At 41.8% G+C, this 25116-nt stretch overlaps 4 protein-coding genes across 4 annotated transcripts; all 4 read right to left on the bottom strand.

Annotated features, from left to right (window-relative positions):
* Nucleotides 1-869: 869 nt before the first annotated feature.
* LOC137913970 (citrate synthase-lysine N-methyltransferase CSKMT, mitochondrial-like) lies at nt 870-2385 on the bottom strand. The gene is made up of 2 exons (XM_068757589.1): nt 2304-2385; nt 870-1558 (listed from the first exon to the last, which is right to left on the bottom strand). The coding sequence occupies exons 1-2, from the start codon at nt 2383-2385 to the stop codon at nt 870-872; spliced, it is 771 nt and encodes a 256-aa protein (XP_068613690.1).
* Nucleotides 2386-3104: 719 nt separating this feature from the next.
* On the bottom strand, nt 3105-7754 carry LOC137913966 (ubiquitin thioesterase OTUB1-like). The gene is made up of 8 exons (XM_068757586.1): nt 7732-7754; nt 6482-6543; nt 5179-5240; nt 4799-4897; nt 4489-4607; nt 4201-4285; nt 3909-4103; nt 3105-3667 (listed from the first exon to the last, which is right to left on the bottom strand). Exons 1-8 carry the CDS (start codon nt 7752-7754, stop codon nt 3470-3472), a joined length of 843 nt encoding a protein of 280 aa, XP_068613687.1. The 3' UTR covers nt 3105-3469.
* Nucleotides 7755-7808: 54 nt separating this feature from the next.
* Nucleotides 7809-20545, bottom strand: LOC137913967 (nectin-4-like). Its single transcript, XM_068757587.1, has 11 exons — nt 20491-20545; nt 15808-15993; nt 15083-15250; nt 14726-15004; nt 14349-14466; nt 12140-12294; nt 11900-12059; nt 11618-11693; nt 11158-11220; nt 10383-10574; nt 7809-10261 (listed from the first exon to the last, which is right to left on the bottom strand). Exons 1-11 carry the CDS (start codon nt 20543-20545, stop codon nt 9872-9874), a joined length of 1842 nt encoding a protein of 613 aa, XP_068613688.1. The 3' UTR covers nt 7809-9871.
* A 1741-nt stretch (nt 20546-22286) lies between these two features.
* LOC137913964 (high affinity immunoglobulin epsilon receptor subunit gamma-like) lies at nt 22287-25085 on the bottom strand (the record flags this gene model as incomplete). Its single annotated transcript, XM_068757584.1, has 5 exons — nt 22287-22340; nt 22445-22468; nt 22760-22807; nt 23915-24006; nt 25073-25085. Coding segments are annotated over 5 exons (231 nt in total), but the record flags the coding sequence as incomplete, so codon positions are not given.
* Nucleotides 25086-25116: the final 31 nt, after the last annotated feature.

Raw genomic sequence — 25116 nt, 5'->3', positions numbered from 1 at the left:
TAGATCAGGTGAGTGCACGCACATGACAAGGAAAAAGTTACAGGAAGTAGCTGATTCCTCACATGATCACTTTTTTGAGGTTATTTTTATTCCTGGCAACCTGTCAAAGTTTCTGTTCTCATTGTCTGTCTACACACTTCCGATACTGCATCAGGGGTGAATCCCACAAGCACTAAAACACACACCTTTAATGGCATTTCAGGTTCTGACCAATCACAAAATGGTCACAATCTAATCTTCTGTAACGGTGTTGGAAAAAATACTTCAGTAAGAATATTATGTCAGTGAAGCTGACATTTGGATAAAAAAGTGTCTCCACTTGAATCATTTTATCCTTTCAGGCATTGCTGTGAAATGTTTCCCTAATTAGTATATGTATTATTGAGTCAATGCAAAAATCATGATTTGTGAGGTCCCAGTGTCTCTGCTGTTTGAACTCTGACCACCGAAATCCATTTATCCTCCTCTCCAACTGAAAAATCCTGTAACTTATTTATCGGGTTTTATCTTGAGCCAAGGTTGAATCAATTAAATTCTGATCTGAGATTTGGGCATCGATTCTGGATCACTTTATCATTTTAGTCAGCACTGCTTTCTTCTGTTTTTCTTTTACGATTTCTCTAACGCCATCAAAAAAGCCAGTTTGTCACAGCAGTACGAGTTTAAGAAGTAAAACTAAAAATAAACACAAATGCAATTATATTTTTGCGGATGTAGTACGGTTCTCTAGCCACTAGATGACAATGTCTATGTATGCCATTATGAGAGAGTGAGACATATAATTGGGGCTAAATATTGTTTTCTCATTGACATCTGGATCAAATAAAACAATGACAACATTTTTATTGAAATTATTTTACATTACAAAATCAACATTCTAAATGTCCAGAGAGGACTGGCCGAGGAGTTATGTGATAACAGTAGTAACACATTCCCCCGAGCTGCCCGACATCCCGCACGCCGACGTTAGCCATCACCCCCTGGTTCCGTGCCTCAGCCTCCAGCCACAACAGCCTGGCATCAGGGTCCTCATCAGAGAACTGGAGTAGAGATCCTGAGCTCCGCAGCACCTCCAAACACTGCTTCAGCACCAAACAGGCCTTCCCTTTGCCTTCCTTAGATCTCAACAAGGCATCGGTGGTGCCTTTGTCAACAATAAGATCCACACTCCCAGAACCAAAGTATTTTTGAAGCTGTGTGCAATCCAGCTCAACAAACTCAATCCGGGAAGAAAGACTACGCGGTTCGACAGCTTCGGCTTGGATGTGTTCCTGCATTAGTCGCACAGCTACGGGGGAAATATCAGCACATGTGACCAAAGCCGGGAGAGGCGAATGTCTGTAAATGCAGGGTCCGAGAGCAGAAATGCCGCAGCCCATGTCTACGACTCGGAGCAGAGCATCGGGGTGAGGGCTGCTCTGCAAAAGTGGCATAATGAAGTCTCGGATGGTACGAAAGCCAAAGAACCACTCGAAGTTCTTAAAGGTTATTCTGTTGCTGCTCTCGGCATAGAAGCGGTCCCAGGTTGCTTTCTTATCCATGTTTTCTATCAGCTGATCTGGAAAGAAATACAAAAATATTAGTATTATTATATTAAGAGAATGTAAGCAGTAAAACATAGATGGTACTAGAAGAAGTCAAAATTCCTGCAGGTCATATGCTTGTTTGAGCCGACACAGAACGCTCTCTGAAATAAGAAGTGTACAAATTAACACAAGTTCATTCCTTTTATCCTGAGTAAGTAAAAAATAAAATAATGTTGCAATTCAAATATATTTTATTGTTTTAAATTGTATAGCTCAACCCTTTAGTAGTGAAAGTTTCTAACGTTATATTTAACTATTGTAATTATCATCACTTGATAATTTATTCATTAATTCCTTTATTCAAGTTTGGAGCCCCGTCCTCGTGAATTTCCTGCAAACAAATACAACTACGGTGGCCCTGAAGTGCAAATCACTACAACGCGCAACACACTGGGTACACAACATTGTTGTAGTTTGTGCTACTCAACACCCCCTGCAACGGTACTACAACAATAAATACAGCAATAACACTGAGACGGGTTCAAAGGTTAACATAGTCCTATTTAGTAACCAAAAAGTACCTGAATGAATGTAACACCAAAGTAAAGTAAGCTCACGTCACCACTGTGCTGTAGCTGGCTAGCTAGCTAGCTAATAGACTCATCTTACTGGTGTAGCTGGCTAGCTAGCTAGCTAATAGACTCATCTTACTGGTAAACATTCCAGCAAATATGACTAATGTCTGAAACTCGACAATACGACGTGGTTTAAACGTACTAGTGAGAGATGAGTGATTCCGTACGCTCGCTGCAGATATCCTCCTGCTTGTCAAAGACAACGACTTCAAAAACGTAGCCATTTTCCATACATAGTAGTTTCCTGCTGTCGAATCTTCACTCTGCGAAGAGCTCTCACTCTACTCACGCTTTGAGGTACCGAAAGCACAGTACTTACGAATCCTCACTTTTTTAATAGCAGCGCCTAGGTCTAGGAAAACGGTAACGAGGTTCTGTTAGTGTAAGAGACGATCTTCGGTTAGTCAGCAGTGATGCCGACTGCGCATGCGCGAGAGCAGGTACCCCAGTACATCGTCAAGTTTTGCTTGTAGTGTTTTGTATTTGTTATATATGTAAATGAGTTTTTATTGGCTTGGTGGTTTTCCTGTTACGAGGATTAATTAAAGTTTTACAGACTGATTTCCTGGCATCTTTTGAATTTACAATTTATTGAAGGGCTGATTGAAGATCATCAAACAGATGTGGACTACGCATCATTTTTCACTTTCCCATGATGTGTTGTGAGTTCTATTTCTGACAGTTAAATTATATCACCTCTTAGTCACTTTGCCAAATGCCTTCAGAAATGGCATAACATAAAAACTGTGGATGTTAAAGGGAAAAGCCAATTCATTTTAATTTTAAAAGTGTGGAAACGAGCAGATATTGTTAGGCGTCGTTTCAGATCACTTTAGTGGTAATGAACGCTATGACGTTTCTCGATAAATTAACCCATAAAATATTAATATGATTAACTTGCAGGCCTAAACTCATCCTGGCTGAACAAAATCCTGACACGCACTAAGATGTAAATCCCTTTAATAAAACTCAATAACAGGCAATGTAACAAAGGAAAAGAATCCAACAGAGAGCAAGTAGATAACATTTACAACCACAAAAGAAAAAAAAAAAACCTGTACAGCTCTAAACATCTGGAGTCATTTCTATTATTCAAAACATTTTTTTTTATTAACCATTTGATGATGACTTGGGGGGGGGAAGGGAGGCATGTAAATGAGATTTTCTTTTTATATTCTTCAAATACAAGAGTGTAACCTCATACACAGATGTATGCTTCATCAGCGCGGCTGCTCAGCTTATGTCGTCGCCCACTGTTGTCGTGCAGCAGCAGCAGCAGCAGGAGGTGGTGACCTGTGGCATGGAGCGCTATTTGTACAAGATGTCGTAATGGCCAGGTCTATACAGGAGGAAAATGCGTGGGTCTCCGCCTTCAGGGAAGACGTGGTGATTGACTGTTCCTCCTTCGCCTCTGTCCATGTACTCCACCAGGATAGACACGTCCAGGGCCTGGGCTAAGGCGATGATGTGAATGTGGTCACTTTCTTTAGACATTGGCTCCACCTCCTTCAAAAGAGGAAGAAGAAGAAAAAAAAAATGTTATCCCCCTCACCATTTTGATCTCTCATTTTTCTATGCATGTCTGACTCATCGCTGGGAGATGTTTTTTGACTCCTTCCAAGGTGGTGGGCATCTTCTAAGTTAAATGTACTTTAGCACAGACCGACTACTTTGGAAGACAAGCAGACAGTTTGTGTTTTTCACCAATATAAAAAGGTCATCCAGGTGAACATTCGATAGGACCCACCTGCTGACAGAACTCCTTGACAGAACGCTTTCCCTCAATGAAGTGCTGAAAGAAGTTATGCTCTCGCTGCAGGTATCCAGAGGTGAGCAGCCGCAGGTACACGACCACGTAGTCTGACACGTTCTGGTCGTTGAAGGAGGCGAGCACTTCCTGCAGGCTTGGCTGTTTCTCGCACAATTCGATCAGTTCCATGAACTAGAAGGAAATTAAGTCCACATTATTAGATTGCAACTTTAGACCAATCCAAAAATAAGATTTTTTTTGGGGGGACTTTGATGTGCAGGAAACTCACAGTATTGTGAAAGTCTTCGATGGTAAACTCAGTGAATCCTTCGTTAACCAAGTCCAGTTTGCTTTTAGATGCAACTGCTTTGAACCTAAAGAGAAAATAAAATAAAATAAAAAATATTCAACAATAAAGAAGCTATTTTAACTAAACTATTCTAACCAGCCCGGACACAGGAGAAATTCTGTTTTTGTTACTATATGTTACTAACAAACAAATCAATGTAAAAATATTAGCTAAAACAAGTCATATGATAAGAATACATGTTCAACCACTCATCATTGTGACACTCACTTCTGAAGCTCTTTACTGTCATCAAGCAGGGACTCGAGATGTGCGAAGCCGAAGGCTCTATAGAAGCAGTTCCCATCTGGCCGCGTCTTACGAATATACGAGTATTTTTTGTATAGGTCCTGTATTAACAAACAGAAAAGGAATTCCACGGAGTAAAAAATAAAAAAATGAAACAAAACCTCTGCAAAATATGAGCAGCAGACGCTTTTGTCATGTAAAGCAGTAGATGGAACGACACCCTGGACTGTGGAGCAGACGCACCGTGCTGCAGGCGCAGTAGCCACGGCTCAGGTGACGTGCATCCACTGACCTTGATCTTGAGCTGGTAAACCGTGTCGTCATTGGAGTACTCCCTCTGCAGCACCGACAGGTCCTGTCTGCCTGACACTAAAGGGTTGCTGTTGGCTATCTGGACACCCACCACAAAGAAATTCAGGTCTGTGAGCAACGTCGCCGAGTTGTTCCTTCAGTGTTGACAAATCTTTTGATTGCCACACGCAAAATTCAGGTATGGCTGAACTGAATAAAAGCAGCAGATTTGGTGTTAGCGGACGCTTATGAGGGTCAGCTGTGCCACGTAAATTAACTCACTTAAACCTAGAGCCTGTTTAGAAGCAGAATAATAGCTCGTAAACGTTGCGTTACCGAACAAAAAACCAAATTCCCCTCGCCAATACAGAGACTTCTTACCTCCTGTTGAATTCTGTCCTGTTGTGCGATTATGGCCTCATCGTACGCAAGGCAGTTAACTCCTGTAAGAGGCATTGGACAGACTGATCAGGCGTAAAAAGTCCAAATGGAGACAGGCCGTCACGATAGAGCTTGTACAAGGTCAGAGATGATTGCACTAGATAAATCGCAATGGAATATGCCATTTGGATTTAGAAATCTGAAACAAATCTGTCTGCCATGAGACCACTGGCAGGCCGTCTACTTGTCCAAAAACTGTATCGGCCAAAAGGTCAGGCTTTTTAAAAGATCGGTGATCGGCCTGAAAATTGTAATCGGTGCTCCCCTACAAATTTTAATAATAATATACAGTTGCAGACAGAGCTGTAAGTGTGCATAAAAACTAACCCAATGCGTTACTGCGGAACCCAGTGTTGCAGGGGTTACCTGCTTATACACAACTAAACAATTGTAATAACAAGACGCTACTTTTAACCGTTACTGCAGTCTCAGATTTATTCAAGCCCTTTATGAAAAGCATCTCCAGTACTTGATAGAATCCCTTTGAATGCCACGATCTGCTGCAAGCATGATGCAGAGTTGATCACCAGCTTCAGGCAGAATTCAAAACGATGGTTTGGCACCAGATCCTTTTAGAGTCTGTTCTGCTACACAACCCAGGTCGTAGAACAGCCTGTACTGACACGACGTGGCCCTGATGTCAGCGTAATCTGATATCAAGCATGTTTATCCGCTTGACTGTGTTGGATAAAATAAAGTTCGATATATATATAAAATGGATATAATGTTACAACACTCTTGAAGACAATTCTTTCATTTTTGTTGTTGTTGCTTATATCCGCTGTCATCTCAAGGAACCATCACTACCAACCTATTTAACACCAGCTGCATTAAAAGCAAGTCGGTTACACTTCGTTAGCTCAACCTGTGTGCGTAAACAAAACACATTCTAGCCACGATGAATAACGTCGTTTAGATGACCAAATTTGGTCTTTTCAGTCTTTGATATTAAGCGTATACACTTAATGTTTCTCACAGTCACAAACCCCGAGAATGTCACTGAATGTTGCTCCGTCGGTAACTACATTTAACAGGCGTTTTTCTTTGTGTAGCGACGTCGAGCTAACATTAGCCAGTGAGCTCTATGGCCTCTGCCTCCGTTATCGCCGCGGCTCAGCCGTCTGTCATGGAACGAGCAACGGCTGAAAGACCAAGACGCAACTCGTATGGATGATGGCTTCGCCCGCGAGAAGACTCAATGCGCAATTTGTAAAAAATATATAGTTTGTGGCTGTTTACGCACCCTCCGTATCTCTCTGTGATGATTCCTGCCGTTCTTCCGCCATCTTACCCTCCATTAGCCTTCTATGTTATTTCTTCTTCGATTTTTGAGATCACGTAAACTAGACACTGCGATTGCTCCTTGCTGCCCCCTACTGGTTTGTTCTAATACGACAATTCCGCCGCAAGCTACGAAGGGAAAATGCTGCCCTCCAATATGTCCCTTGTGTTCCCACTTTAGGAATAGGTGTGTTTTACGCATTATGTGTTACCCTATTTATATGTTTAGGTATTTAACATGTATAAATTCTGTCCCAATAAATCCGGTCCATTTTCTTTTTCTAATTATAGAAAAGGAAGACATGCCTAAATCTGATATGTTGGAAAGCAATGACGCACAGCTTTCAGGACTCGTACATTGCACGTAGTCATCTCTATGGTTACCAATGATTCTGAAACAAGGAGCTGAGACAGCGTGACCTAGTCCTGGTCATGATGACATCATCCCTTTAGTTGGAGAACAAATGTAAAAATACACCTTTCAAGGGGGGCAGAAACGGAGATAGTCATCACGACTCTCTCCGGATCAATCCCCACCTCCCCTTTTTTTGTCCACCTACATTGTACATATTATGTGTCTTTTTAATTTATTGTTATTTTGCATCGGTGGAGTAATTTATTTTTAGTTTTATTGGTATTGTTAAATGTTGATGATTTATGTACGAAGGACTTTCAACGGAAACAAGACCGCAAGGGCATTTTTGAAATGCTCCTCTTAGACAGGATGTTTGACTGTACTTGTACTGTAATACATGCTATTGTTTGACAGTACTTGTACTGTAATACATGCTACTGTTTGACTGTATACTTGTACTCTAACATTCTATCTCATAAATATATCCATCATCATCATCATGACTTTATTGTGCTCAGTGTACTTATTGTACTCTATAAGAAAATCAACACTATGGTCCATTGTCTCTGTCCTGACCAGAACTCCAGTATAATTTCCGGGTTAACCTTTGTTTTCCAGGAGCAGACTGTAAGCAGATTCATCTTTTGTTTTGGTCTCATCTGTTCACCACATGGCACACAGGGAGGCTGTAAAAAAATGTAATAAACACAAGTGCTCTTGAAAAAGTAGATGCCTTTCATCCCAACTGATGATGATGGAGGCATGCACTTAGTGGCTTTCATTTTATATACCATTTGCATACAAATGGAACATTCTCTGCCTAATTCCAGTGTTATTTGCTACCATTTTAGATGAGCTTCCTCCTTTGGCATGATCTCATTAATTATACACTTCCATGTCAAATTTATGAACTTATTTATTAAAAAAAGTACCTTAAAAAACAGTGTCAGATTTTTTTTGTATGTCCATTAAACAAGGATTGAGTGTGTCTTATTTAAGATTACTACTTGACATTCTCCCTTTGTGATGAACTGTTGCAGGAGGCAATGATATTCTCCTGATAACACACACACACACACACACACACACACGCACACAAAAACATGCACATTTATTTCACACCATCAGTAGAAGCTCATACCCAGTCATAACCCTCAAAATAAAAGAAAATCCAGCTCAAGGCATCCAAAATCACATAGCAAGCTTTCATAGCATTGCAGCTTGTAGGCTCATTTCCAGAAGTACACACCAGGGGGCGCTGTCCGCAACAAATTCAACGTACATTCAAAGCGTAATACCTTGAGCGTGCTGCTCATCTATCTGCTGGGCGCCAGCAAAAACTGTCCCAGCACCCTCTAAAATTCATATTAGTAAGGTGGATGTCTTTAACATTTGTGCTAGAAGAAATAGCACAGAAATCACAGAAGGTGACAAAACGGGAGAGAACAAAATAATACTTCATATTTGCCTAAAGAGCAAAAGTATCCCTTTCGTGCATAGTTTCCCACGTAAGGATCGTAATGTGTATGTTTGATTTTACCACATTATTTACAGTATCTAACAGTTTATCTCAAGTTCCTCTCTGCTCCATGTGTGGAAGCTCTGTTCTCTGCATGATCTGAATGTAAAAGTCCAGAAAAGTATCCACATCAAGAAATGCAACAACATCGTTACAAAATGTAAAAAGAAAAAAAAAAGTACAAAAAGCAAAGTATTTTACAAACATTTGGCCATTTTTCCGGCTTTTGTCTCACCTTGTCTGTTTGTGCATATACACAAGTAAGGTTGTCACAATCAGGTAACATTCATGCAAAGCTAGTATTTAAAAAAAAAGTAAACTGATACCAAAGTCAGAAGAGAGCAAAAGTTATATGCATATGAAAATAGAACATCTTTTCTTTATTTAAATTAACAACCTACACATTGTGCACGACAGAGAATCAGACTGTACATCAGTGTACTGTATGTTTTTTCCCCCACTACTTAAAAAAGAAAAGAAGAAAAACCACAATGTGTATAATTCCTTTAAGAACCATAATACACAACACTTTAGCATGTTTATTCAGGTTGTATGTGTAAAACTGTGCTGTCAGCTTTCATCTTTGCAACCCAAGAGCAATGACTATTAGGAAATGGAAGGCAGTAAGTTATATTGCATTTCTTGTGGGTATTACTTGATGAGTAAATTATATAAAACAACCTTTAAAAAACCCTTACTAAGAAATTTCTTAGTAAGGGTAATTTATTTGTACATATCTACAAAATGCCAAATGACTAAAGAAATCGTTTCTTTTTTCATGTGAGGATTTCCCTGATCCAGAACGTCTCAGCGCTTCAGGCAAATCGCAAAGGACAGTGAAGCAATATGGAGGTATGCTTGTTGCAGGCGTGGTAAGAGTGGAGAGAGCTCATCATTTGGATCGCATCCCAAACTGTGTTGTGTAAGAGAACTTTACGCAGGTACAGCTACTGACACACTCAGCAGCGCTGTAGAAAACTCCTCACCTAGGCAGAGATGTCTTGCAATCTACTTTCCAAATGGACCAACATTCCCACAGTATTGTCTTCTTCTTCTTCTTCTTCTTCTTCTTCTGCATTTCCTGAGTATCTACTGTTCATGTTCTTTACTGCCCTCTTCCTACGCAGAAGACGCAGCTGCCGTTTGGAGCAATAGATGCTGTCCCGTGATTGATGAGCAAGAAATGACACCTGCAAATACTGTTGTGCATGCCCTGGACTATTGGGGTATTGTTTTCTTGGGTTGCGACGGTAATCCGGGGAGGTCACAAAACAATTCAGGCAAAATTCCAACGTGACCAGTAAATAAACCGAAGCAGATTTGACCCTTAGAGTCTTCGTTGCGTGCCCCGTGTCTCCACTTACAAGGAAGATGGATCATGGAGGTCAAGGTGAGGATCTTAAACTGATCGTAGCACAAAAGTGGGTTTTCTCGGCGGTGCTATCCATGCTTGAACCTCCTCCGAGTCAGTCTTCTTCCTACACTATCTGGGCCTTGTGAATCGTGGAGGCGTGCGGACCGACCACCGGCATGGGCCGGGGTTTGGGTCTGATTGTGCTGTTGTTATGGCGATACCTCCGTGCGCTGTTGGCGTCGGACACCTGGGAACTGTTGGTCTCGCTGTCCTGGTCGTCAGGATGCTCCTGACTGGCCGGACCCCCCAAACCTTCATCCACTTCATCCTCATCATCTGTTACCGGTGGGTAGCGGCAGCTCAGCGGAGGGAGCTGGTGGCTCTTGGTGACACTTTCCGGCAGCGAGCTCCCGTCTGATGGGATGATGGCGTTGCCGTTTAGCTGCCTTATGTCAGTGGACTGCACAATCGGGAATGGCGATGGCAGGAGAGGAGGGTGTAAACGAGATTCCTGCTGCAAAGACACAACACAGACTTCTTTATTGCATCACCACGAGATCAGTATGCAATGGGGGGGGCACGCCACTATTTGGGGAGATTAGGCTTTGACTTGAGAAACAAATATTCAAACTCACCAGAGATATTGTGCTGTTTCTCACATACATTTCCACTCGTTGTCGGTTCTCCTCTTCCCTGTCGAGGAGCCTGTCTCTCCCCCTGCGTGAGTTGTTGTGCAGGACTGGTCTGCCCAGGTAGTCAAACCCTCCCACTCCTCCTCCCCGTCCTCCGGAGATAGTTGATCGGCTGTCATGGCACATAGCCTGTTCCTGTCAGGGCAAGAAAAGGCATCGATCAGCGTTCACACGTCCCGTCCCGTCCCCCCCCCCCCCCCCCTGCATGTTGAGATGCACAGATTGTCATGTTGGGCTGGCACTAGTCATAAAACGAGGGGATTTTAGTAATAGCAGAATTTAAACAAATCAGTCAGAGGCGTCTTATCTACGTTGGATCCTGTACGTTTTGAAACGTGTTTGATTTCTACTTTGTTTTTTTGGATGGATTAAATAATCCAGTCATAAAGTGCCGGCATTTGGTTCCTGCTACCTTTGGAAGGCGCAAGGTTTGCGTGCAGACACACCTTTTCCAGTATATCCTGGGCTAAGCTAACCTGCTGCTGACTATCACTATTTATGTTTTAAGTCAGTCAAATAAACCAATCGGATAGTTTCTCCAGAATGTCTTATCACTGGTAGTAGCACAAGAATTAACACAGCGGAATGGGCCATAGTCATATGCAGCACACAATAGGGCCTAGCTGCATCATTAATGATCAATATCTGAGATACTCCACATTCAGATTTGTTAAAGGTCAGAACTTGCGTGCAAAAATAGATCGCTATGTAGACTGACCCCAAGGGATGACATGCTGGTCCTTATGGTTCCCTCCACCCTCAGAGGGATGTTCTCCTCCGTCTGCAATCAAAAAGAAGCATAGAGCTGATTTAGACGGAAAAGGACGCACTCACACTTTGCTAAAATCCCTAAATCCTAAAAAAAAATATTTTTTTAGAGCAGCTAACATCTTGTCTGTAAACGCATTACTTGTTATCCACGAAAGGCAAATAAAGCAGATACTGGCATTCGGCAGTCGCTGCTAACCGAGGATGGTTTTTTCATCACAATGTATTTAGAGCAATGCTTGAACACGTGGGGAAGGAATGCACAGAACAGAAACAGTCGATTGATTGTGATCAACGGTGTCACAAAGTCTGACGGGTCTGAATCAGGTCATGCGGACACGACGACGATGATGATGATGATGATGATGAAGCTGCAGTGGGACATTATTTTCAGTGTGAAGAGATCGTACCGCTCCTCTGGGATCTGTGCTGACAGAGTTGATCCTCTTGAAAGAAGCTTGCCTGGAGAGGGTGCTTATTTCCTCCCTGAAACCCAAGAGATGGGGGGGGGGGTTAGGTTCCATATCTTAACTCTTATTCTGCACATCTCGCACACACTCTCGTTTATTGACAGGTCCTATTAATTTCTGCTCCTTTTATTCCGATACGCTCTCCTGATTGGCTCCCTTCCCCAGTTTTTCCACTTCTCTCCTCAGATCTTTTCTATGAATTTAAGCATTTTCCCAGCATACTTCTTCTCAGTCAGCTCCCTCTCCAGTTTCTTGTTCTTGCGCTTGTGGTGACAAGTGACGGTGATGATGATGACGAGCATGAGGACGAGGAGCCCACTGGCCACTCCCCCCACGATGATCATGAGCATATTTTCAGCCATTTTTTGCTGCCCGGGGAATTCTGCATGGAGAGTCAGTAGGAACACAGAGTCAGGTAAATGCTTCCGTTGTATTCATGACATTAGTCTGACTGTCCTCTACCTAGCACACCAATCTCCATGGCCGCCTTCGCCTCTCCCACTTTATTCTTGGCCACACACTGGTAGGTGCCTCCGTCCGACATGCTTATGGGTCGCCCAAAAGCCAGAGTTCCATTCGGGTGGAGGGTCACGCCCTCTGGCAGCTCTCCACCCAGTCTGCAACAAAATGACATTAAAGCACCGTTTTAGACCAAACGGTGAGCATTTCTTCTCAATGTTTAAAGAGCATGTTGTACATAATTCAACTCTCCCCCCACATCCCAGCCGAAACTTTTCAAATCCTCGCCGCTTTTGATTGATGCGAAATATTACCGTGCTTTTATTGACTAGTTGTTATAGAAGACAATTTAGTGGGGGGAAATCAGTTCGTCGACTGTGCTAACCCTTTTTCTTCAACTCCTTTAAAACAAAGAAGCACAGTTCATAAAATGATGCTCGTAATGCTCCTGTTTTATGTAAGTACAACAAGATTATTAAGGTTTAAGCAGAATGAACTAGTCTCAACCTAATGAAATTGAGTTGAAGGAGTTGAAGGAGTTGAACTGCCCAAAAAATGCTGCAGTTTTCCCCTTCATTCGACACATTTCTATTTTGCATCTCAAACTGACCGGAGACATCAAACACACCACGGTTTCCATGTTTCATGCGATTCTTTCTTTAACATTTTTTGGTTGCTTTTGACATATTTATGGCACATTTATTTCTCAGCACACATTAAATCGTGTCCCTCGGTTGACTGAAAGCGGCGAGGTGCCCGTCATTCCTGCCTGCGTGAGTCAGAGAGCGTGTTTTCGAAGGAGAGCCTCAGCCTCGTTGTTTTGAGTGTATTCAAATTAATCTACGTGAGCAAACCTGACCTCATTACTGTGAACTCTACCAAACCCACATTGGCCCAGAAATACTGGTTGTATTAATTATTATAGGAACATATGTATTAATACACGCCTAAGCCTAACCTTTACACCGCTCCCAACACAGCCGTGCTGTTTTCATCGCTAGCAGGAAACTGTCCGCATTTCATATAGTCGACAGGTTCGTCCTGCTCTTGTTGCTCCAACCCCGCCCCCCCCCCCCACCAGATCACCACTCCCCTGATTGCCACTGGCTTTTCCCTTTCCCTTTTTTTCCCTCTCACCCCCCCCTCGTCCTCCCTCCCTCGTGTGAAACTGTCTGAGCTGTCTCCACTCTGCACAAGCTGCAACAGGACACTGTGACAGCAGATATTACTTCACCTGATGCCAGTTATTGACAAAGCCAGCAGGTTTTACTGCTGCTGCTGCACACGCATGCTCATGTGTGTGTGTTTTCATGTGAAACACAAGCATTAGTAAGTCGAGGTTTATTGTAACAAGTGAAAAAGAGTGGTGTGTGTGTGTGTGTGTGTGTGCATGTGTGTATACATGCTAATGAGTGTGTGTTTGCAGGGATGGCATGTGTCTGGTGAGCCTTCCAACAGCTTAAGGTGTGTTTCTGTGACTAACAGCAAGCAGCATGTCCATCATCATCTGGCATTAACACCCCACTAAACATTTTAATTGTGTCTCTGTACATTTCAGACGTACCTCAGTTCCAGCTACGTGAGAGGAATTTCCCAAACTGTCACTTCTCTTAAGATGATGGGAGCCCCAGTCACCTTTGTGTGACTTATATGTTTTCATTTCTTTCACAAGCCAAATAGAATGCCCCACCCTGGTAATGTCTTAATGTGCCAAAGGAGAGAGCTTAAAGGTGACAGCAGGCACCAGAAGTTGGACATGTCAGCCAATCACTGATCTGGGATTAAATAAATATTAGACTGTGGCCCCTGAGTATTTTTTCCCCCCTCCTCCTTGCATTTTCCATAATAATCACTTCCACTTGAGCGTGTGCATAAAACTATCTCCATCCACAGACTCATGATAACATTTTCTGAAAACTTCTCTGAATGCAGTAACTACAAATGTAAAAAATAAAATAAAAAAGTTACCGCGTAAAACAATCACACAGACAGCAGCATGTAAACCGATCCATTCGATCGATTCCGCACATTCAGTTCAGTGTGATACACCCAAGAGTGACAAACCCATCCGAGCCTCATGGTGAACTCATCACTGGTGAACTCATGTCAAAACAGCTATTGATTTACCAGAAGGGTAACGGTGACCAGACACGTCAGACAGTTAGTCACGGGAGTGCCAGACAGCCGGAGAGGAGGGTGGGTCCTACCGTACCTGCTCCATGTGAAGCTATGTGGTTTGGGGTTTCCTCCGCTCACACACACCAGGGCAGCGTTTTCCAAGCCCACGCTCCAGTCTCCATTGTATCCGGACACTTCTGCATGGGGAGGGACTGAGAGAAAGAACAAGAATTCACCAGCTTTGTTCCATTCAGGCAAGCGAGGGCTAAATTAGGCGTTAAACACGGAACAAGAAAAAACAGGCTCAAATGGAGCTGTGGGCGAGAGTTCAGACAATTAGCTCACAAAATTTTCATTTTCCGGTTTTCCAATTTGTCCATGTGTTATTTTTTTATTTTTTGTTATGGTCTTTTTTGCTGTGACACGTTGATTTAATGCATGTTACATGTGCAGGACTTTTTGATTACTCACAGTGCACCACCAGATTGTTTTTGAGCCTTCGAGGAGCATCTAAAGTCGGATGCCACACCAGACAGTCCAGCTTCTTGCCGTTCATGCTCCTCAGAGGGTGCAGGGAGTACTGGGAGGCGACCACGCCGTTGTCTGAGGTGCGATTGACGGACTGACCGTTCAGGTCAGAGTCCCAGGAGAGGCGGGGAGGTGGGCGGGCTACAGAGCGGCACGAGGCGACCTGGCGGTAGGACTGTCCCTCCACCAGAATCACGGGATCCAGGGAAGAGATGGGGATGGCTGGAGTGGGGATTGGTGCAATAGTTGTTCAGAGTGACAAAAATGATGATAAGAAACATGCAGGCATGTTAGACTCACTCCACACGATGAGCGACATCCCACTGTCAAAATTGCCTAAAGGGAAGGTGCTGATGCGGCACTCGTAGCGCCCCTCATCAGAGACATCGGTGCTCAAGACGACCAGAGACGAGTCCACGATGGGGTCGCTGTTCATGAAGTGCACTCGTCGAGACCACGCCCCAAACGCTGCAAACAGGGGCGAGGGAGGCAGATAGAGCATGAGGAAGAGAGAGAGAGAAAGTTAAAAGAGCAGGTGAGGAAGAACGTGACACAAAAACATTGAATACAGTAAGTTCAGGAAAAGCCTCGGGGAGTCTTTTGTCACGTTCTATTCCCCGTACATGACTGCAACCTTGGAATTACATTTGCATTGCGCACATACAGTTTCATCTGGGGCGTCTCATTGGGCGTGAGCACGAGATTCCAAATCAGCACAAAATGAGCCACGGGGCAGGGTCTTGACCTTTTTTAAATGTTAAAGCGCACTCGTTTCTCACAGTCCACGATTCATTTCAGCCTTTCAGACAGTTGCAAACACTTGTCTGAAAGCTAATTATGCTGTTTGAGCAAAGAAGCAAGGAGCCTCTGAGCAATACGTGTCAAAGTGACAAATCCATTTGAAAGACCAGGAAAAATGTTTGCATGGTTGGAATGAACATTTAAGACCGATGACAAGAAGTGTCAAATTCATTCACAGGAAAGATGCGGAAAAGTGATGTGAGGCAAGGTCAGTGAAAGCTCACCTGTCTGTCCGTTAGAATGGTGCGCAGTGATGATCTGCTCCTTGCCATCGGGATTCTCTTTATACCATGTGACTTGCACCACCTGCTCGCCTGCAGACGGCAGGTAGCGACAGGGCAGGACAGTCTCCTCTTCCGCCAGGGACCGGATGGGATTGGCTGGAGACTCTGCAAAGTCTCCGCGTATCACTGCTGCAACGATCAGAGACGGAGAGCAGCTGCGTGAATCTACTGAGGGTTATAGAAACAGATTATATGTAAGGAGAAAGAGATGCTGCGCCTCATCCTGCTCAGGTTTTATCGCTTGGATAAAGGGCAGACCAAATCAAAACAGAGAAGTTAACTTGAGAAAATGCGACCTCGTCGAGGTGATTTGTCTTTTCTGACTTTTCACTTTCAAATCGGCTATCTTGTATAATGCTCTTTTAGATTTTGTGGTGCGCGTGTTATTTCTTCTCATCGTCTGCAGTCACATGTTGCAAACGACAGCGAGGGGAATAAAAACACGATTAAAACACCTTAAAGATCCAATATTCCATTCTTATTAACAATTTTAAATATGGCACCACCACTCGGATCATGTGCTGCCAAGCCACGCCTTTTTCGGGAAGTGGGTGTGGCATGGGCTTGCCATTGTTTTTGCTCAAGTGCGTTTGTTTGGGCAGAGCAAACTCTGAGCACCTGATCCGTCCTCGCTGTGGAGGACGTGCAAAGTCTTTCATGTCATACTTCACCTCAAATCAGAATGTTTCACAGGAGCTATCTTCTGGTAGATGGAATGAGAAAAATATTGGGAATCTTACCAGGAACCGATGATTAAATTGTGGTGATGATCCAGAAGAGATCCTGGATTATGGATCAGTTTGAAATTTTCGTTAACATTGCAGTCAAAATCTCGGTTGATTATTGAGCAATGTCTGTGTTCTATTGTGATTCTAAGCGCTTTATTTTTTTTGTTCGATAGATTTGGAGCAATTACTGAAGTTATCAGAACAATCTGGAAAAAAACCTGTAACAGGCAGCAGCTCCATATTTAAAAGAAAAATGAGAATAATGACATTTTTCTCATATAATAGCAAGAAAAACAAACGAACCAACATACCAAATGTTGCTTTAGTGTAGCATTTCTCGAGTGTATCAAGGTGTAAAAATAAAAGATATATGCAAATGTATGGAAATATGATAAAAGTTTCATCTGAGAAAATAAAATTAGACCTCAATTTCTGAAAGCCAATGCAGGAGAAGCAAAGACAGGATTTAAAACGCTTTCACGGAGAGTGAAGACGGAAAACAGGGAGGAGACAGAAAACAAGGCCGAGCGCAAGTGAAGAAATGTTGCTGAACTAGTTGTTCCAGATAAAGTCTCAAAGCAAACAAGGGGAGAGTTTATTCTCTGTGTGGACGTTGAGTAACCATATACTCACGTCTGGGCATTAAGTATTCAAATACTTCAATTTGGATGTTACAATGAGCAGAGACTCGTGACTGGATGCAAAACGGCATTCATGTCTGGACATTAAAGTAGCGTGACTCGTGTCTAGACATTAAAGTAACTGGACACTCATGTCTGACCAGAGACTCATTTTCTGGACATTAAAGTGAGTTGTGTCTCTCACACCGTCTCACTTCAAACCACAAGGCCTCTCTTGTTTTGCTACTTCTGTCTCGATCTACTTGATTTTTTTCTTTTTTTTTTAAAGGACACATTTTCAGTCTACCCTATGAAGACATATTGTCGTGTGTCAACTTTTCTTCTGTCCTCCAGCCATCACACAAACATATATTGAACATGGAGGCCCGAGGTGTCGAATCCTGGAGCCTGGAACTTGCACGAGTCAGGCGTTTGTTTGCTCGTGTCTCTTAGCTCGATGCTCAAAGAAAAAAAAATAGAAATACATTTTGTGGAATTCCCGCTAGTGCTTAAAAGCTAATGTGATTCATCGTCACAATGTTTTTAAAATACTGCTGCCCTTGGCATCAGGCTTGAGCTGCTGATGACTGATTTAATGTCGGGGGGGGGGGTCCTGATGGTGATGGCCTTGCTGAGGCTGAACTAAAACCGCTTACACAGAAAATGAATTACATTAATTGCATTTTGCCCGAGCACCAATGATGCGTAACTTTATCTTCATTTATGCATCATCAGCAAACAAACTATTTATTAGCCAGATGTGGACAAGATCCTGTAGACGTTGGTGCAGAACATCAAATGTTACCGTGGATTGGGCTAAAGGGGGCTAATCCAGGAATTGTATCTCCCAATGTGAATTTTTCCTCACATTGGGAGGGATTAGCAACATTCTCCCTAACTACACAAACCCGCCCCACGAAACTTGTGCTTGTGTCATTCGAGTCCAGACTTGTTTTTGCTGAATATTTACGGCACCTGATTTCAGTCCCGCTGGAAGTGACAGGCCGGGACAGAGTGACTGAACGGCTGCATTTTAAGTTTCACTCGCAAAAAGCGTACAACATACACACTAGCTGTGTACTCAAATATGTACTACACATACGTATACATAAAAAGGTGGGACAATGTAATCTCAATCTGGGAGATGAGTGGGAAACTGCATTCAACACACCACTGGGCCATTAATGCAATGGTTGTTATAAAACATATTATAACCAGAAATATCTCAAGACTGTATCCAGAAATATTTCCTTAGTTTTTGGGGCAGTCCCTTTGTGTTGTCCAGTATCTTTAAGGGTTATTGTTGTTCTGCTAAAACTGCCATGAAGGTCCACCCTGTGCATTGTGGGTTCATTTGTCCATGTGTAGCTGAGTAATCGCAACGACTCTGCATTTGTATCAATATAGTAGTAATATTACATTATTTACAACATAAAGGGATAATTTTATGATATACAGTACTTCAACTGTGCTGAAGTAAAGAAAACTTCAAACACTTTGTAATGGTTTTCCCAGAAAGCATCGGGGGGGGTAAATTAAAAGCAATTTACCCACAACTTGCCATCTGCAGAACTGTGCTGCCAATAAGGTTCGTAAAACAATACAATAGTTAAGTTACAAGGCCACAACATTTAAAACAAAACAAAACCACAGTCTGTTATTTAGCGATGTGGGAATCTGTTCAAGAATGTCAATAGAAGGATGTGATTCATACTTTTCCCATCAGGCGATGAGTCTTCTCCACTCATAGATGTGTTTTTCCGTGTGATTCTGTGTGTGTGTGTGTGTGTGTGTGTGTGTGTGTCTCACCATGTAGTCTAAGACAAGTGTGGAATCTGCCTGTGCTGCATTACTGGCGTAACACTCAATCTATCCTGTATTTCTGTTTGGACTGAAGAAGATTTCATTCCCTAATGTATTGTCGTCTGACATTTGCAGACTGTTTACACAACTGCAGATCCTCTCCTGAAACTATTTGATAGGTGTTGGGATGATAAAAATCCTGTCCTGTTGGCCAATACTTCCTGTGAAGTACCGTTTGGACTGACTATGACATCATAGGACACTTTGCACCTCCTCCAGGAAGGAGACACTGCAGGTGCTTAGTTTGCTCTGACTGCATACACACACACACAGACACACACACACACACACACACACACACACATACACTTGTTGCAAATTACGAAAAACCCGAGCCACACTGATGTCCGGAAATAGGCGTTGCTTCCATCAACTCATTTGCATTTTAGGCCACAGATACAGACAGACGGCCAATGACCAGAGAGCTGAGGGAGGGAGTATACAGCCATCCCATAATACATGATCAGAGTGGTATTTCAAATCTTCAAAGGCTTACTTTGCTTTTTTTTTTTCCAGAAACAAAATTTTAATTAGAGTAAGAACAATATTGTACCTTCATGGTCAAACAGTACATTTTGAAGCTAAAAGCTGAATCAGCACACGTTCAGATACTTTGTTCAAATCTAGTTATTTATTATCTCACAGTATTTAATTTTTCCTGTGAACTGTATAAATGCACTAATTCTTCACTCGGGTCCGAATCAGACTCCAATTGTGGATCTTGTAATTTTGCTTCAAGCGTTGGTGCAAGCCCCTACCTGTAAAGGTAACGAGTCCTTCACAATAAAAGCTGCTCCAGGTCAACACCAAAAAATACAAATGCATCGTCTCAAATCCATTCCTTGCTTTTCCCGTCATTCCATCAACAGACGCACAAGTAAACAGATGCAAGAAAACACATAACCTCTTTTGGAGAGACAAATATATCAGGCCAGCTTAATGTCACAAAGCGATACTTAAAGATTGCTTGAAAATTTCCTAGTGGGCTTACTGCATTTACACACATTTAGGCTTCAGCAACACACACACACACACACACATAGGAGGAGGGTCCACACCATCTGCAACCAATTGATGAGCAGTAACCTGTTCATCCTGAAATATCAGACGGAGCCACAAGTGTTTTTAACAGCAAAGTCGACCCCTGAGAAAAACTGGAAGCCGACCAAAAGTGTTTATGAATCTGTCTGACATCCTGTTAACTATTAAGACAACTCACATGTAGGATTGTCTCTTCATGCTGCATTTTAAATCCTTATATATATATATTTATAAAGTTCTATATGGGTTCACTCTGTTGCAGAAAACAGCCCACAGCAGGAACATCAGCTTCGACACCGGACAAAAGAAACAGATTGTGCGACTGCATGGATGATCTCTCACTGGACAGACTGCATGTAAATCCGTCTTACCACAGATCCTCAGGACAGAGAGACACAGAGAGAGTGCGTTCAGCCGAAGTGTCATTCTCCCCCCCAGCAGTTCACGCTTAGCTTTGTTCAAGTCGGGGTGATTTCAGCGCAGGAATAAAGCTCATCCGTCCAGTTTGTTAGTATCCGAAATGCCAGGTGTGCATGAGGAACAGATGCGGATTCATGCCTCGTGCTGCCGGATCATCGTGGTTTAGTTTTTTTTGTTGTCTCTGTCAGGATCAGATTTTTTTATAAAAAACAAAACAAAACAATAATAATAAAACGAAATTCACGTCGTTTGAAGTCAGTCCTTGTTGAAAATGTTAATCCTTTCAGCAACTGCAGGTTTGTTAAGAAAGGCGCAGTGTTACCTGTTAAGGATACACCTGTCTCTCTCTCCCTCTCCCTCCCTCTCTCTCTCTCTCTGTCTCATACACACACCTACCCCAAGCGCTCGTGCATACACACACACACACACACATGCAGTTGCACTAAAAAGTCACCATTCCGGTTTGTTAAAGACAACATGGCAGTTATTTTCTCGTCTTTACTTGCTCTGCCCAGAGTCGACGCAGGTGAAAAGCAGACTGAAATATCATAATAGGCTTCCACTCTCGCCAGACGTCAACACTGTACTGTCTGCTACTGTAGGAAAAGTACAGATCCATCAGCAAAGATGAGCAACACAGAAACCACACCGACACTTTTGCATGAATCACCTGCATGAACTCAGTGCTGTGTTACAGTCTGGATGGAATTCAGCCGGGCTGTTTAACTGCGTTTTGCAGCAGCTCCGTGCTTCTGTATCCGCATGCACATGCTCGCATCAGGATTTATGCTGATACGGTCATTTGGTGGAATGATTCGATTGGATTGCTTGAACATCTGGGTGGTGAGATTATTCGGATGTTGGGACACGTATCCAATCAAGAATACATTACATTCTGGCATGGATTGAGGAAATCCTCACATTGCAAAGTGCAGAAAAATCATTTGAGATATTTCTAACCATTACTTAGTAATCAACTCATAAATCCAAGTGCTATCAGTTGGCAGTCATCGCCTAGAAATATTCCCAGATCCAGTTTGAATTTATTTATCCAGATCCAGAGTCAATCCAGCGGCTCTACTTTTATTATTTTGCCATTGCTTTTCTTTCTGAACCATCTACATCCTCATTATTTGACCATGTCAACAAGTGTGAAATGATCGGTTGTTTACAAAATCTGTCCCTCTTCAATCTCAGAATAAAGAGTGACTTTAAATCGGGAAGGTTTGTTTTTAATGACATGTAACCATCTACAGAAACTTGGATAGCAAATCGTACATCGTGCTTAGATGCATTGAACAGTCAGATAATGGGACACAGTTGAAATGATCAGCCCACATTTTAAGCCTGAAACTGATTTCTCTCAGACTCTCTCTGCTTGACGCCAACACTGCCCTCTTGTGGTGAGTCCAGCGCACTGCTCAGCATTTTACACTGCTTCAGGCTGTAACTGCACGTATTTTAATCTGTTTAAAGAGGAAGTTAACAGGAGGTTAGTGTAAGTTAGCATGTAGGCTTTAGATGAGCAATACAAAAAAAAAAATCATTATTACAGTAAAAAAAAAAAAAAAATCCCACAAGCAGCATCATAGTTGTGAAAATATTTCTGGCTAAAACAATTTGCAGTAAAAATCAGAGGCGGGGTTAACGCTTGTGCACATTTCCCCCAAATATAAGCATGATACCATATCATATTAAATATTTTAAAAAATGAGAGGAATTGTCTGGATTTCCATTCTTCGCGTCGTCACTTCTTCACACCGATTGTTTCGTATGTGTCCTCGGTGCGAGGAGTCAACCCCTGGAAGAAGTAAACAGCAAAAGGAATTGGGATAATCAGTGTTGAAAAGGAAATCTGTCATCTCAAGTAAAAGTCCGCCCTCATTCCCAGCAGCAGTTACTCACCGTGTAGATGGCCTCAGCAACATTCTGTCAGGGCAGAGAAGACCGATGTTAAGCACACGGTGATATAAAAGCTAACGGGAGACTTTCTTTTTCTTGACAAGTGCCCCCCCCCCCCAACAGGATGCATATTGGGTAAAGAGGAAGGCACCCGAGAGGCTAGAAGGAGAAGTGAGACGAGCCAGAGAGTGAGACGCCTCATCTGTGCTCTTTAGAGTGTGTTCCTGTGTTAATGTGTCACAGTGGGTGAGTTTGTGGCCGGCGATAGGAAATCATAGAAAAAAAAAAGAGTGTGTTTCTTTCTGGCTCATTTCTTACCTGCGCTTGTTTTGGTTTTTCAGCTTTAGCCTCCCTAGCACTGATAATCTGCGGAAGACAAGGTTAAATGAGCAAACAGAAGTCTTACGGTGGCTTTAGCTCTTCAGAACGTAGACAGACTCTATTGGCACATCAGCCCCCTTAATTTTAGTGCAAGGATTCTCAGTGCATAATAAATACCACTCATAGAAAATATTAATATGGAACTTAAAGCCACAGAAGTACATCAGAGTGTAATAAAAATGTACTTTAATTGCATGTTTTAGTGCAAGGATTCTTCACTTCGCTGATGACACTCAGCTGTTGTACCAGATTACTTTCGGTAATCATCTTTAATCAAACAATGCAAAGGGGAAAATAAATTTCATTCTAAATATTATGCATTTAATAACCTCCATTAATGTGATCCCACATGCACCGTTTGCATCCAGATACGGATGGATGGAACTTTGAGGGACGAAGGTCAAGAAAGAGTTTGAGAAGATCTGATGTGCCAAGTAATAAACAGTAAACGTCTTTTACAAACAATATATATATATATATATATATAAATACATTTTCATTTGGATTGTATCTAAATTCAAGAGACTTTATTTGTTTGTTTGTTTGTTCAGTTTCAAGAATTCACACTTACTACACAGTTATATATTAATTTAGACACGTCATAACATATGAAAACAACAACAGCATATATATAAATAAAACAATATAAATACATTATAAAAAAAGCAGAAAAGATTGTTTTCTTGGATTTAATTCAACCACCGCATTACTAACAAATTCATTAATTTGTGTTCCAAATATTAATTTTGCATCTGATTTTCAGTATTTTCTGCAGTGTAAAGTATATTTAGGCATTTTAAAATGGAAATATGTTTTGTGTTTTAACATGGATACTTTTTCTTTTCTATGTAAATTCTTCTAGTTTCTTCTAGAATAAATGATAAATATTACAGTTTCAACTAAATGAAGTCATGATAAATGAATGGATGTTTCTGTTGTTGCTTGTTCTAAACACCGTGTCCTGCTTCCCGGCATGTAGGGCAGCAGGTGATTGCTGCATTCTGTATTTACTATAGCGTCTGGTGGGTGGACAGTGTTTGGAAAAAGAACATTTGTTCATGTGTTTCTGTTAAAAAAAGTAAACAAGCCTACCTTCATCCTGCAGTAGAGAGCCGTCAGCACGATGCCGTAGAGAAACAGGATGCCATCCAGAATGTAGCAGATGTGTTGCTCTGACAGAGCAGCTGGGGAGACACAGGCGGACGTTTGTTAATAGCGACACCATAGCAACGGCACAACAATCTGATTGATCATCATCATCATCCTCATCAGAGTTCTCCGACTTTAAATGTCATTTATAAGACATTTTGTGGCTTCTACTTGATTGACTTGATGACATCACAATTCACGCCGTCAGTGACCGCGGGGCTGATTTCATGTCATTTGAGTGAGTGAAGGTGTCACCATGTCAGGAAACATACGAGCATCACGTGAGCAGATACACACCAGACACAGCTGGGACTGTGTCTGCGTCACGCAGCAACTAAAAAAGGAATAATGGAAACTAAAAGTAAATTAAGTGAGAAAAATGACTCATTCATTGAGAATAAGTAAATATGCAGAGATATTTTCTGTCTCATTCAGATGTTTGAAACTACAGAATCATGAATTAACCGGGATTCCAAATTCATTTAAAAGCAATAGGTTATCAGCTTTCTGCTCTGTGAAAAGGCCTCGGAAGACACAGCTTCATATGTTCACTCATAAATCGTGCGTGCATAAAACTACTATGGGATGCACAAGCTGTAGGTTTGTAGTTTGGTTTTGTACAGTTGAGCAATATTTTTAGGGTTTATATAGTTAAGATTTATTTATGTCTTCTTTCCTTCAATTCACCCCAATTTGAGCATAAGAAAATGAAATTCTATTTAAATGGAAATTGTTTGAAAAAATAATGTAAAAAAAGAAAGAAAAAGAAACACCACCAGCGTTCTCCAAAATAAAAGATAATCAAACTAAATAAGGACAAGTATAAATTAATTGACAGAGGGCTTCATTATTAAACATATAACTAATGGTAGCATTTCAAAGCCAAATATAAAATACATACTATCGAATTTTTTTATAAAGATAATTTAATACAAATGCAAATAAATACAATTAAAAATACTGTATACACTCTTGGTTCTTAATCACTTTAATTTCTTATAATTAAATATTATTATCCGATTCCATGCGTTATAATTTTCCTCTCCATGTTTTTATTTTCTGATCAACGTTATTATCGTTCTAGCCAGTTTAAGCTAGAACATGCATTTTCGTAAGTTTCATTTTTAGGAATTTTAATGTAATTC

This window comes from Brachionichthys hirsutus, unplaced genomic scaffold (assembly GCF_040956055.1).
Source record: "Brachionichthys hirsutus isolate HB-005 unplaced genomic scaffold, CSIRO-AGI_Bhir_v1 contig_745, whole genome shotgun sequence".
Taxonomy (NCBI): Eukaryota; Metazoa; Chordata; class Actinopteri; order Lophiiformes; family Brachionichthyidae; genus Brachionichthys; species Brachionichthys hirsutus.
The sequence above is the reverse complement of the archived record's forward strand: the minus strand, read 5'-3'. Positions and strand labels throughout refer to the sequence as shown.